General features: G+C 47.3%; 1 protein-coding gene across 6 annotated transcripts in view; it reads left to right on the forward strand.

Moving 5' to 3' along the window:
- Positions 1-13,019, forward strand: part of srgap1a (SLIT-ROBO Rho GTPase activating protein 1a) — a 110,329-nt gene that overhangs the window by 45,981 nt on the left and 51,329 nt on the right. For all 6 annotated transcript variants that reach the window (XM_083654990.1, XM_083654991.1, XM_083654992.1 and 3 more), the window contains exon 3: positions 5,773-5,935. In XM_083654990.1, coding sequence (XP_083511116.1) covers positions 5,773-5,935 — 163 coding nt within the window. The remainder of the gene's footprint in view (positions 1-5,772; positions 5,936-13,019) is intronic.

Here is a 13,019-nt window from a genome sequence, read left to right on the forward strand (position 1 = left end):
AGGAACCTGGTGGCAAGACTCAAGTGGAAGGTCAATCATGACTCTGAAGTGGCAGCAGTGGAATACAAGCCTTTCAGAAAGATTCAAACTCAATGAGTTCTTTATTGAACCTAAAACCTTTATTTAACCTTAAAGAAAACAACAGGCCTACATTGTGGTGTCCAGCACGCAGCAGCCGTTCCTGGGAGTGTCATTCAGTTCATTTGGGCTAGTCCATTTTGTGTTGCAGTGGCTGTTTGCAGAACACACGCACGCACACACGCACACACACACACACACACACACACACGCACACACGCACACACACACACACACACACACACACACACACACACACACACACACACACACACACAAATGAACAAATATGGGCAAACGTTCTCCCCTCTCTCTCTCTCTCTCTCTCTCTCTCTCTCTCACTCTCCCCCTTAAACACACATGTACACAAACACATGCACACACACACACCCAGACATTATGCATGAGTTTGTTCAAGGAGGGACATGGGGATGGCAAGCAGAGGAATAATTGAATTATTTATATTGCCCAAGCCGCCCCTGGGACCATCTTAAATAGGACACTTTAAAAAAAACAGAATTAAGCTTCTGGTTAAAGGACTTCCTCGTTGTCTCCCTCAGGGCTCAAATGGCTTGTTGTCAAAACCATGGAGCAACCTAGCTCTCATCGCCAGCTGGAATCGTACATCACAGTACCTTGTACAGTACATTGAGTCTTGTACATAACAGTACCTTATACAGTACATTCATTGAGTCTTGTACATAACAGTACCTTGTACAGTACATTGAGTCTTGTACATAACAGTACCTTGTACAGGACATTGAGTCTTGTACATAACAGTACCTTGTACAGTACATTGAGTCTTGTACATAACAGTACCTTGTACAGTACATTGAGCGTGAGCGGCAAGAGAGGGACATTGCCGATGATATTGTCGTTCAAATACCATCGGGAAAATACCAATTTTGCCTGGAATTGACCGGATGATTCACTGATGCACTGATACAAGTAGATATTGTGTTTTTAATATTTCAATGACACCCACAGAGAAATCAATACAAGTTGATACAGTGATGATGACCTTCAATTGCATACCTGCCAACACTCCCGATTTTTGCAGGAGTCTCCCTATTTTTTACCCGTTTTCCTGCTGTGCTCCCGATTGGTAATTTCTCCCGATTTCAATCAAATGGCTGTAGTGGGCTCAGTTTTAAAACCAGAGTGAAGTATCTGGTGTCACATGAAACTAGAAGACCCAATGAATCAATAGGTTGAGGCCACGTGTCGTCATAGACGCTGGTTTAGCTGGCTCAGCCTGGCTGGGGGCGTGGTCAGGGTGGAGTAAAAAACCCTGTTCTATCCATTCAGCAAAGTTAGAATGTGAGCAGACGTCTTGTGTTCTGCTCTAGAACCCCCAAACCTGTAGAGCCGCAGCACCGTCTTTTGGTGAGTCAGCCCATGAGATATATGGGCGGTTTTACCCCACTCGCGCGCCAGCCGTTTAACATTTTGTGGGCATTCCCAGACATGCGGGCTGTCTCTATTGGTGGTACCAACTATGGCATGCTAGCTTGTCGGGAAGGGGGGGGGCTAAATACAAGTTAGCATACATTTTGGCTAGGGAAAAACTGGCATGGCCATTTTCAAAGGGGTCCCTTGAGCTCTCTGCAAGATATCTGAATGAAAATGGGTTCTATACCCACAAGTCTCCTCTTTACAGATAGGGTGGCACGAGCATTTTTCGACGGGCAGCATAAATTGAGAGAACAATATTGGATAACATCACTGATGGAGTTTTGATGGAGCTGACAGATCATATTTTTTTTTTTCGGTGGGGGGGTTAGTTGGACATTAAGCTCTTGCAGTTATCACATGTCTTTGGTAGCCATGACATGAATGAATCCCGTGAATGTGAGGCACTGTGCAGCTGCTATAAAGACCACTACAGCGCCGTTTATTAATGAAAGATGTTATCATCAGTGAGCCACTAGGGGACTTTGCCATTTTGCGTCTGCTGCCGATAACAGCTCCCATTTCAATGTGCCGCATACTGAAGTGCTAATATCCTTCATTGTCAGCGCTCTGCTACTGTATGAGAGTGCAAATATGTTGACACTGACCCACTGCCTCCTGGATTCAGACTGCACGGACACACAGAACACACACTCAGAAGCACGCACACACTCGCTGTGTGGAGTTAAGTTGCTATAATGACTTCTCTCTTTCAGTCCTCCCCCTCCCTCCCTCCCTCTGCTGGACACTACTCTCCTCTCCTCTTTTATACCTGTGTTTTGGCCCCCGCTGGTCTGTGTGTCTGTCTGACCTCATTCCGGCCCCGGCTAAGGGGGGGAAACCATGACATTGAGAGAGTTTCCTGCCATTATGTTGGGTAAGCAGACTCCCAGAGGTTATTTTGCCTTTCTCTCTCTCTCTCTCTCTCTCTCCTCACAATCCCCCTTTTCTCTCCCTCCTTCCCCAGCTGTGGGCCTCCAGTTTGATACAGGAGGTCACCTGCATTAACCAACACGTGTCGTGCGGCGCTTCAGGAGCTGTTGAGATATTCGTGGGGACGCTTGGGTCCATCCAATGACTTCCCCCGGAGTTTCTCTAAACCTAATCTGTAATTCTGCTCACCCCAACTGCTGTGTTTTTGAATTTATTCTGCTGCTCCATTCCTGTGTTCTGGTCTCGTAGGCTTTCAATTTCCCGAAAGCACGATGTCATGTAAAAGAATGATGGAGAATTCTCCTACCTTTGTACCTTTGTTCACTATCTGTTGTGTGCCTTACTAAATGTAACTTTTTTGAGTTCTGATCTGAGTTGGAGCAGAGCAGAACAGGTCACTGTTCTGCTGAATCCTGCCACTAGAGACAGTCGGTCTGTGTGGGAGCACCCACAAAATGTTACTACGGCAGGCGCGTGGGTGGGGTAAAACCCCCCCCATACATCTCAATGGGCTGACTCACCAAAGGATGGTGCTGCGGCTCTACACTGCAGGATTGGGGATTCTAGGTATATAGACGTCTGTTCAGATGTGCGTTTACTGCGGGGGTTAAATCCCCGATCGTGTCTGCCTGGGCTGGGCTAGCAGCTAAATGCTAGCTATGCTGAATGGGGAGAACGGGGGGATTTACCCCACCCTGACCACGCCCCCAGCCAGCTAGCCCAGCATTTATGACGAGACATCGACTCAACAGCTTGCTTTCACTTGTGCCGTTTTGCATCCCTAAATCAAACTAACCCGAATATATTGATTGAAAGAGTGGAGCCAAATGGCGGCAGCTACACTGTAGGCAGAGTGACATCAAGTGGAAGCAAAGGACTGCTGTGGAAAGCCAGTAGATTATTTAATACTCTTATATGCTAGGCTCATGCTGCGCTACGTCCAACTTCATTTGAGTGGCCACCTGGACATTATGCATGTGCACACGCAAAGGTAAGCATGAATGAATAAACACACACACACACACACACACACACACACACACACACAAGCACTTCCTTCAGTTCAGGCACACCTAGACTCAGTGACATAGACAGAGCATAGTCCACTCTTCTGATGCATTATGAAGGATTGATGGTGATTGCACTTTGACAGAGTGTGGCTGATGCTGTCCAGCCGTCCCCCGAGCTGTAGCTCTGCTTCTGTGCTACTTATTTGTTTTTCTCTCTTGCTAACTTCCCCTTCCTAAAGGACACACAGCCTGTGTTCACGTGGCTCCACTACATCGCTCAGCTTTTAGCCAAATTGGATTTTTCCTTCACTGTTTTTCTGCCTGTCTTTGAAAAATGACTTTTCTCTACAGCAGCTCTCGGACGTTTCCTTCGTCTCGGTGCGGTGGTGCGTTCGGCTCCGTCTTTGTCACATGTCGTTTGCGTCCTGTTTTTGACATGTGCCCGGGAGTGCCGAGACGGAATATTGCAGCTGGCAGTCATGTTTGTATCAGTTATTCATTAGGAGAAATGCCGTGCATAGTTGGTGTGGCCCTGCAGCAGATGCTGCGTCAGTACTGTTAGGTCGGTTCAGGGCCGGGTCGCTCGCCGGGTGCACAGTTTCACCTGTTGTGTTGACAAGTGCTGCCTGTCCAGTGTCCACGCAGGGCTAACCTCGTGGAGGGGAGAGCAGAGGCGACTCTCCATATGGTTCCTGCAGGACTTGACCCCAGGCCCGGTTACGCTCTGTGGGCTGCTCTTCAGCGGGCGGGAGGAATGTTCTAGATGAAACTGGAGGAAGTGAGCCTGTGGGCCGGTGCCTACGCAGGCCTCACTGTGGCCTGGTGCTTACGCAGGCCTCACTGTGGCCTGGTGCTTACGCAGGCCTCACTGTGGGCCGGTGCTTACGCAGGCCTCACTGTGGGCCGGTGCTTACGCAGGCCTCACTGTGGGCCAGTGCTTACGCAGGCCTCACTGTGGGCCGGTGCTTACACAGGCCTCACTGTGGGCTGGTGCTTACACAGGCCTCACTGTGGGCCGGTGCTTACACAGGCCTCACTGCGGCCTGGACAGTGTCCTCCAGTTTGCATGGAAGCAGCAGGCACGCGCCACCGGAAGCAGCTCCCAGGCTCCAGCTCTGGTTTTTGCTTTCACGCTCTCTTGCATCCAGAATAGATCTCTATCTTTCTCCATCGCCCCAAGGTTTCTCAAGTTTTCTTTTTCCGTCTTGTCTTTTTGCTGTCGCGGTTAATGTGTAATTCCACTTTTCAACTTTGCTTTACTTTAGTGTTTAACTTTTTAGTGTGCCCATAACTTCTCCCACTTCATTCGTATTTAAAGCTTATGGCGCACTCTTCCCTAGCTGTGTGTGCTGTGGCCCAGAAATGTCACAGATACAAAGTATTCAGTTCAGATGCAATGCATAGTCCCTATAATATATATATATGGTGAGCTTTTTAGCTCCAGAACCAGCAATATATGGGGCACTTAACACCAAGGGAGGCGTATGAGGCAACCCTTTACTACTTTTGTGACGGGCCCTGATCCACTTTCACTGTTTCAAAACATCCTGCTAGGTGAGGCGTGTTGGCCGGACAAGGCTTCATCTACTTGTGCAGATGGCAAAGATGGTCTAAAGAGAGAGAGAGAGAGAGAGGCTACGACACTGACGACACATATGTGTGTGTACTACACACACACACACACACACACACACACACACACAAACATGCACAGACCACAAACACATCCATGGCAGGATTTCAGTGACCAATAACGAGAATTAAAAAAAAATCTTCGTGTTGCTCATTCAGTGCTTCCTGTTTCAGTGCATTGGTACAGTATGCTTCATTGCTTTACAGTTTTTCAGTTGCAAAAATGTCCCCCCCCCCCCCCCCCCCCCCACCTCTAAAGTCCAGGACACACTAACCCGATAGTCAGGCCATAGTCAGTCTGATGCCCTAGAATCTAGAGCATCGGTGAGCATCTGTGGCCCTAGGCTTGGCCGGGTATCCCACACCGTTGCCTCTAGTCAGCCTTGTCGACCGCTTTTTCGGGCAATTCAACATGTTGAATCGCCGTCGTCGGTGAGAGAAATCACTCTAATTGGCTGGTCAGCTGGTTAAGCGAAGGACAAAACATTCTTCTCGTTTTCTCAACCGCTGCTTTTTTCATGTACCTGGTTTGTATATCCGCCTTCCTATAGGTGTCACGCAGGTGCAGGCTGCAGCGCAGAACGCTTGTTATTAACCACAAATAATCTTTAGTCATTTTCTTCAGGAATCTGTATTGATACCAGACTGTTTTCCTTGGTCCGTGTAGGAAAGACCAGAACCTGCTGTCCCCGGTCAACTGTTGGTACCTGCTGCTGAACCAGGTGAGGAGGGAGAGCAAGGACCACGCCACACTGAGCGACATCTACCTCAACAACGTCATCATGAGGTTCATGCAGATCAGCGAGGACTCCACACGGCTTCTCAAGAAGGTGAGCGAGGAGAAACACCCACAGTACCCTCTTTACCTGCCTCTCTCTCTCTCACACTTTCTCTACGTGTCTCTCCACCTCCCACTTTCTCAAATACTTTCCTTTTTTATGACTGGCTCATCCCCCCCCCACTCACCCCAAATGGCATATTTTACTTCCTTGATTTGAAGCATATCCTGTTGAAACAGGATGTTTGGGCGGGACATAACGCAGTGAGGAATCATTCAAAAGTATCAACCAATGGAATATCAGTCAAGGAGAGAAAGGCTATGTAATTGAATGGGGGTGTGGTCTGGAGGGGCGGGATTCTTAAAATATCTCATGGTTTTATTGGTTAGAAATGTACATTTACACTTAGTAGTGCAGGATGAGCTCACCATGAAAGTTATTCCATTTTCCATGAGGTAAAAAGTAATGAAAGAGTTAATTTCAAGTGGTTCTTTCCTACATTGAGCCAGATCTGACATTTTCTTTGATCAACAAAATAGAAGTTTCAACCGCTCACCACTAATACAATCCAGATTCTACACAGTGGTCATATTGGGCAGCAGTGTCCCCAGTCGCTTCATGTTATATCAACAATATTTCACTTTTCATTCAGATCATTCATTTGACAAAGTGTATATTTAGCTGGGAGATAGAATATGCTCGCTGGGCTTAGGGTTTGATGGGATGAAGGAGCCGTGCTGCAGCTCTGCGGTTGGGCTCTGTGAACTACAGTAGTGCACACGAGGCTCTGATCATGGCTACAGTACGCCAGTACCCTCCTCCATCTGAAGCCTGTGGACTCGAGTCATGACCCAAACCCAGCCTAGAGGCTCTGATCATGGCTACAATACGCCAGTACCCTCCTCCATCTGAAGCCTGTGGACTCGTCGTGACCCAAACCCAGCCTAGAGGCTCTGATCATGGCTACAATACGCCAGTACCCTCCTCCATCTGAAGCCTGTGGACTCGTCGTGACCCAAACCCAGCCTAGAGGCTCTGATCATGGCTACAGTACGCCAGTACCCTCCTCCATCTGAAGCCTGTGGACTCGTGACCCAAACCCAGCCTAGAGGCTCTGATCATGGCTACAGTACGCCAGTACCCTCCTCCATCTGAAGCCTGTGGACTCGTGACCCAAACCCAGCCTAGAGGCTCTGATCATGGCTACAATACGCCAGTACCCTCCTCCATCTGAAGCCTGTGGACTCGTGACCCAAACCCAGGCCCCGCCGCCTGCTGTGCCGCAAAGACGACTACTCCCAAACAGATTATGAGCTCTCCTATGCAGCCCGAGTCACATGAACTCACCGCAGGCCCAAATTACTAAGCGGCTCCGCTTGTGCTGAGCCGGGCCTTTGTGTCAGTATAGCCTGTGAGACTTGTTCTGTATCCCCCACTTTCTTCTTTCTTTCTGTCATTCTGTCTTTCTTGTTCTCCCTCTCTCCTCTCTCTCTCCCTCCCTCTCTCCTCTCTCTCTCTCCCTCCCTCTCTCCTCTCTCTCTCTCTATCTCCCTCCCTCCCCCTCTCCCACTTTACTGCAAACATTGAAGATCTATCTTCCAGATTGAGACAGTAAAAAGTGAGGGTCCTTTTATTCGTGTTCAAAGCAATTAACGTCTCTTGATGGTTGCGGTCTCATCTGATCGGTGTGGTCCGTCGCACTCGCCCGCACCCCCAAAACACACAAACAGGAAGTTGCAACACTCATTTCCTTTTGATAGTGGTTAGAGGCTCATGATTCTGCTAATGAGACCAGATGTGAAACAGGCAGAGCCGCTTTTTCAGATGTTTCTCTCGTTACTCCCCCCGACCCAACCCACATTGATGATCATAATGATAGACTCTCTCCCCTACCCACTTATTTCCCCCCATACCCACTTCTTGCTTTCCCCATGCAGCTCTGAAACCACTATATTAACTCCTAACTAAGATCCTCATACTGCATCATATGACATGAAAGCCTGCACTATATTTATATTTAAGCAATATAGCATGAGAGCTAGTGTGTTGTGGCAAATATATCCCGCTGATCAGTTGTTATCCCACGAGGCCGCAGGCCGAGTGGGATAACAACTGATCAGCGGGATATATGCCACAACACACGCTGCTCGAGTGCTATATTGCTTTTATAAAACGGTTTCCAAGTATGATAATATAAATATAATAATAATACTATAAGTCCGACTGGCATGGTATTCTGATAGAGTCAGTTGAAACACTACTGTAAGGCGGGACCTCTAGCAAGAAGATAGACGTGCGGGTGATTTGATTGGATCGTTCTGGAGACTGAAGTTGACATTGGCCAATCCTGGCGCTTGCTGAGAAGCTGAGAGCTTTCTGGAAACCCCGACAGGCAGCTCGGGCGCAGCGCTGCATTCTCAGCGCTTGCTGAGAAGCTGAGTGCTTTCTGCAAAGCCCGACACCAACTAACGTTACGGGATTAAATGCGGGGTTAACAGCCTTTTTTTTTGCAAAGAAGACATTAGCCCGCATCTATTCTTGTACAAAACATAATTTTCTGCGAAGTATTAGTAAAGTTATAAGCGAAGATCGATTCACAAGGATCTGACAGCTGTCTCCGCCATTTGTTTTTTTTTTAGGTAACCAAAGGCTTTTAGTAAGAGAGTTGCCATGGCAACCAATAACCCATGGCCATGGGTTATTGGAGTGGGTTATTGGATTTATACAATGGCTGTGAACCAATCAGATTGCTTGATTTGAGAGAGCCGTTTTATAATAACTCATAACATCCTCATACTGCATCATGTGACATGAAAGCCTGCAGTATATCGCCATGGCCCCTTTAAAGCGTGTCGCTGACATTCTCCGTGGAATCCAGGTGACATTTTTCAGACAAACGACAGCCTGGTTGGGGGGTCCTGGTTCATAGGGGACCTCAGACGCCCCCTCACCCTGTAATTAGCGCGTCCCCGAGTCTTTGATCTCAGCAGAGCTCCTGTAACGAGACACAAACAACAGAGAAGCCCCCGATGTTACACGGGCTCCCTCGCAGCTCGCAGAGGAGACAGCTGTACCGTTGTCATCCTTCCAACACATCAAAGCCCGCTGTTTTCATGTCCTTCTATCTTCTGGTGTCAGGCCGGGACGGGAGGTAGAACAGCATGAGGAGGAACCCAGAGCTCGCACACACACTCCGTTTGCCATTTGGCATGTTCAGAATTAAGACCTGTGGTTCTGTTTGTTTCTTCAGTACGGGGCCCCAGAGATTTTCAGAGAGACCTGATTTTGGCTGGAGCTTTCCTTGTTGGGATGCAAGAGTTAAACGTCTCTCTCTTCTCTTTACGCTTGGACAGATCTTATCACATGTATTTAGTTTTCATTATTTATACAACCGGCTCTTTGTTTTACTCTGTCCTGTTTTATTTATGGAAGTCACATTCTGTGGCTACAAGGTGGATTTCCCAAAGCCGGAGACGGTTTGAGCCTCTTCCACACATACGGCATGCGTTTGGCACTGTTATCTCTTTTTTTTATGATCGCACGTTTTAACTGCTACACTAAAGCAGAGCGGAAGCGACGTACAGCAGTTTAGTGATGCTATGTGTTAACATTTGGATTAAAGCACTATATATCACTATATCGTGTCATTTGGATCAAAACCATGCTGGGAATCCATTAAAGGCCCTGTCAGTCAGATCTTCTACCGCATATCTCCACTGTGTGATGTGTGTCTGTTTTCTACATGTGTGTGGTTAGGATGAAAGTGTGTCTGCAATAGCTAAGGCATTACTGTAACTGTGACGAGACTCTCAGATCTGTATGGTGCGCTGCGTGCCACACACACACACACACACACACACACACACACACACACACACACACACACACCCTGCAGGGTCTAACTGGCTTCTCTATAGGATGATTTAATGTCAGTGGCGATATGAAACCCATCACAGCCTCAGTCAGTTCCTCCTCTCTGAGCTGGTTTCATCCTGTAATGTGGTTAGAATACAGATGGTGTGCGCTTAAAAGGGAAAAGCCATTTGTACCAAGCTTTCAATGAATTAGACAGTATTGGAAACCCCCAATTGACGTTCCTTTCAAATGAAAGGGGGTATGTGTCTTGCAAATTAAATCATGACATTGGTTACACCGCACAGTATCTAGTAAACCAATGCTCCTCAACTTGTTCTGTATCAAGGGACCCTTAAATACGTCCACATTAGAACCACGGACCACCTTTTTATTAGATTTTGTCTCTCAGACCCAAATCTGAGAATATTTTTTATTGTAATATGATTTTGTTCAGAATTCCATGACTATCTCTACTGTCGGTAGAGAGATATCAGAGAAGCTATGATCAAAACAGTCATTCTTCTACATTCTCTAATTGCGTTAACGTCTTCTAAATGAAATAATGGCGAAGTTTAACAATTCATGAACTTGCTGGGGGCCCCCCTGGAACCCCTCTCAAGGACAACTTGTGGTCCCCGGACCCCATGTTGAGAAACACTGTTAACAACCCTGTGAAAGGTGTGACTCTTTCTTCAAACCTCAGACATCTTAATCGGCGTCGGCCACCCTATTATTTGCGGTGTGTCCCGCCGTGCCGTTGGCACTAGTCGGCTTTGTCGGCGGCTTTTCCGGACAATTCAACAACGTTGAATCGCCGTCGGTGAGAGAAATCACTTTGATTGGCTGGTCAGGTCAGCTGGTAGAGAAGCAGTGGAGGAGAAGAGAGGGCACACACAAAACGCTCTGCTCATTTTCCAACTTTACCGCATTTGATCATTCCAATAGATGTGCCTTCGCTAAAGTCCCTTCCTTGACCCTGTCGCTGCATCATTTAGTCAGATTTCCCCTTATTTTTCCACCTTTGGCTCTTCCTCTCTTCCACAAGCAAAAGACCAGACAAGAGCTGACAAAGCCAGTGCCATTTATAACTTTTAAACATATTCTTGATTAGAAGTAGTTATTTTACAAAACCATTTAAGTGGTGAGCGTAGACAAACACTGCTTTGTTTCATGAATCAGGTCTCAGCAGGCGCAGAATGTACCTGCTCGTTGCTCGTCTGCTGTAGTATTGTAGTGAAATGTTTTGGCTGTGAAAAAGGCGACAGTGGGGCGATGTCACACTCTACCATCGTGGCCACTAGTTCTTTGGAGTGTTGTTGATGTGTTTCTGGCTAGAGGCATCTCAAGCAATGTAAACAAGCCTTGAATGTATGTATGTGCAGGAAGTCTCCACCTCTCTTTCTCTCTCATCTCTCTATCTTTACCTGTCTCACCTTCCCTCCCCTCACCTTCCCTCCTCTCTCATCCCCTCTTCCTGCCTTCGGATGAGCTGAGCTGTGTCTTGGCCTCCTGATCTCTGAGAAGGCTTTTCTCTGAGGATCACTTCCCAGTCTCCTCAGTGGACAAGGGCTGACAAGTGTTGGATCTGACAAACAGTCAAAAGGTTCTCCCCCCCCTGACCTGAGGGTTACTAATGGTTTTCCCTAGAGAGGAGCGGGCTTATGTCCGCGTCACATGGCCGGGGAGTTATTATGAAGAGATATATTTTTAAGCAGGGTCAGCCCCGCCCATGTCGCATGATGTCCGTTTGTAGTATGAGAAGATGGACCAATCAGGCACAAACTAAAACTTGTTTTATGTTAACCAATATCTAGGTGTTGTTTGATATAGAACACAATATGAGTCATTACCTCTATGTACGTTTGTTGAACTGCTGATGTTGTAGGTGCTAAATCAAGTCATTTGCTTTTTTCTGGGGTTAAAAATCAGAAGTAGTTGTAAATCGGATGTTTTGTAGGGTCTTAGTGAACTAAATCGACAGACTCAACACAATCTGATTGCTTTGATAGCTGCTCCTGCCCCGCCCACATCTCTACACTGCTGCTCTCTCCACTTCATTGCATTAAATGAAAACTAGTGGGGTAGGTAGGTACAGGTAGGTAGGTAGGTAGGTGGAGATGGGCTGAAACTGAAACTGCATCACTCTTTAAAAGTGTAGTTGCAGCACCATACTCTTTTGTGAGGTTTAACTAGGCTACAGAACTGCTGTGATACAGTATTTGCACTGGTAAGAACCCAGCCATCTTTTAATCTATTTTAACCGCATGACCTTATTGTTGTAGTTTTCTTTCCCTCATCCCTTCCATTCTCAAACATACCTGAGAGCGCCTCTGGCCAGTTTAGCTTGTTCTAAAGCTCTGCTTATCCAGGCTTATATGCTGTTTGACCTATGATTAGATAAGTGCTACAAAGAAAGCAGGGAAGTGACAGTCCAGGTGGCGAGGAAGAGGGTGCCGATCGACCAGGTTACACACACACACACACACACACACACGGTGCTATAATTACAGAGCCCAGCCGGTGAGGTGGCCAGGAACACACAGAGGAGGCTAATCCTCTTTGCTGTCTGTCCTCATGCCTGGACGCCGTGCACCGCGGCCAGCTCCACCTGTGAGCCAGTCAGCAGGAGCCACAACACTTGGCTTGGAAAAGGGATCCTAACTTGTGTTTGTGCACAAGAGTTTTCCAACGCAGAGAGGAAGAGGGAGATTCCTTCTGTCCTGGCACTCCTGCTCTGTTGGTGCGGTTACAGTTTCAGCAGAATCTTTTCAGTGCAGTAACTGAGAATAGGCCCGTTTCCCTGCTGGCAGGACGGACGGACGGACGGATGTGGATCAACTTGGATCAGGGAAGTTTGTGACCTAAATAGAGAGGCTTCCCTCCTGTTGTCCACACCCACAGGAAGACACGTGTGCAGGGCTCCAAAGTGCTGTGAGACTCATCTCATCTCAAGTCAGGAAATCACATGCCATGCATCATTCAATGAGTTTTCTAAATGGAATTTTGTTTCTCGGTATTGTTGCCATGCACACACCGGTTCAGGATTTGAATGACTGCTATTAAAACTAAAGGATAGTTTTGCTTGAAGAGAGCTCCCACAGAACCATGTAGCCTCTATGCCCTGTAACAGGAAGGTTGATTGAGTTTGAGACTAGTTTATGTCATTATTTTATTCAGACCATTAAAATGGTGTTTCCCAGGAAAGCTGGAGTTAGCTGGTTTGAGAGGAGGGGCAGATGCATTATCAAAGAGGAAAACAGTTGCATTGGACACTATCCTT

The sequence above is a fragment of the Poromitra crassiceps genome (genome assembly GCF_964638095.1).
Source record: "Poromitra crassiceps genome assembly, chromosome: 18".
Taxonomy (NCBI): domain Eukaryota; kingdom Metazoa; phylum Chordata; class Actinopteri; order Beryciformes; family Melamphaidae; genus Poromitra; species Poromitra crassiceps.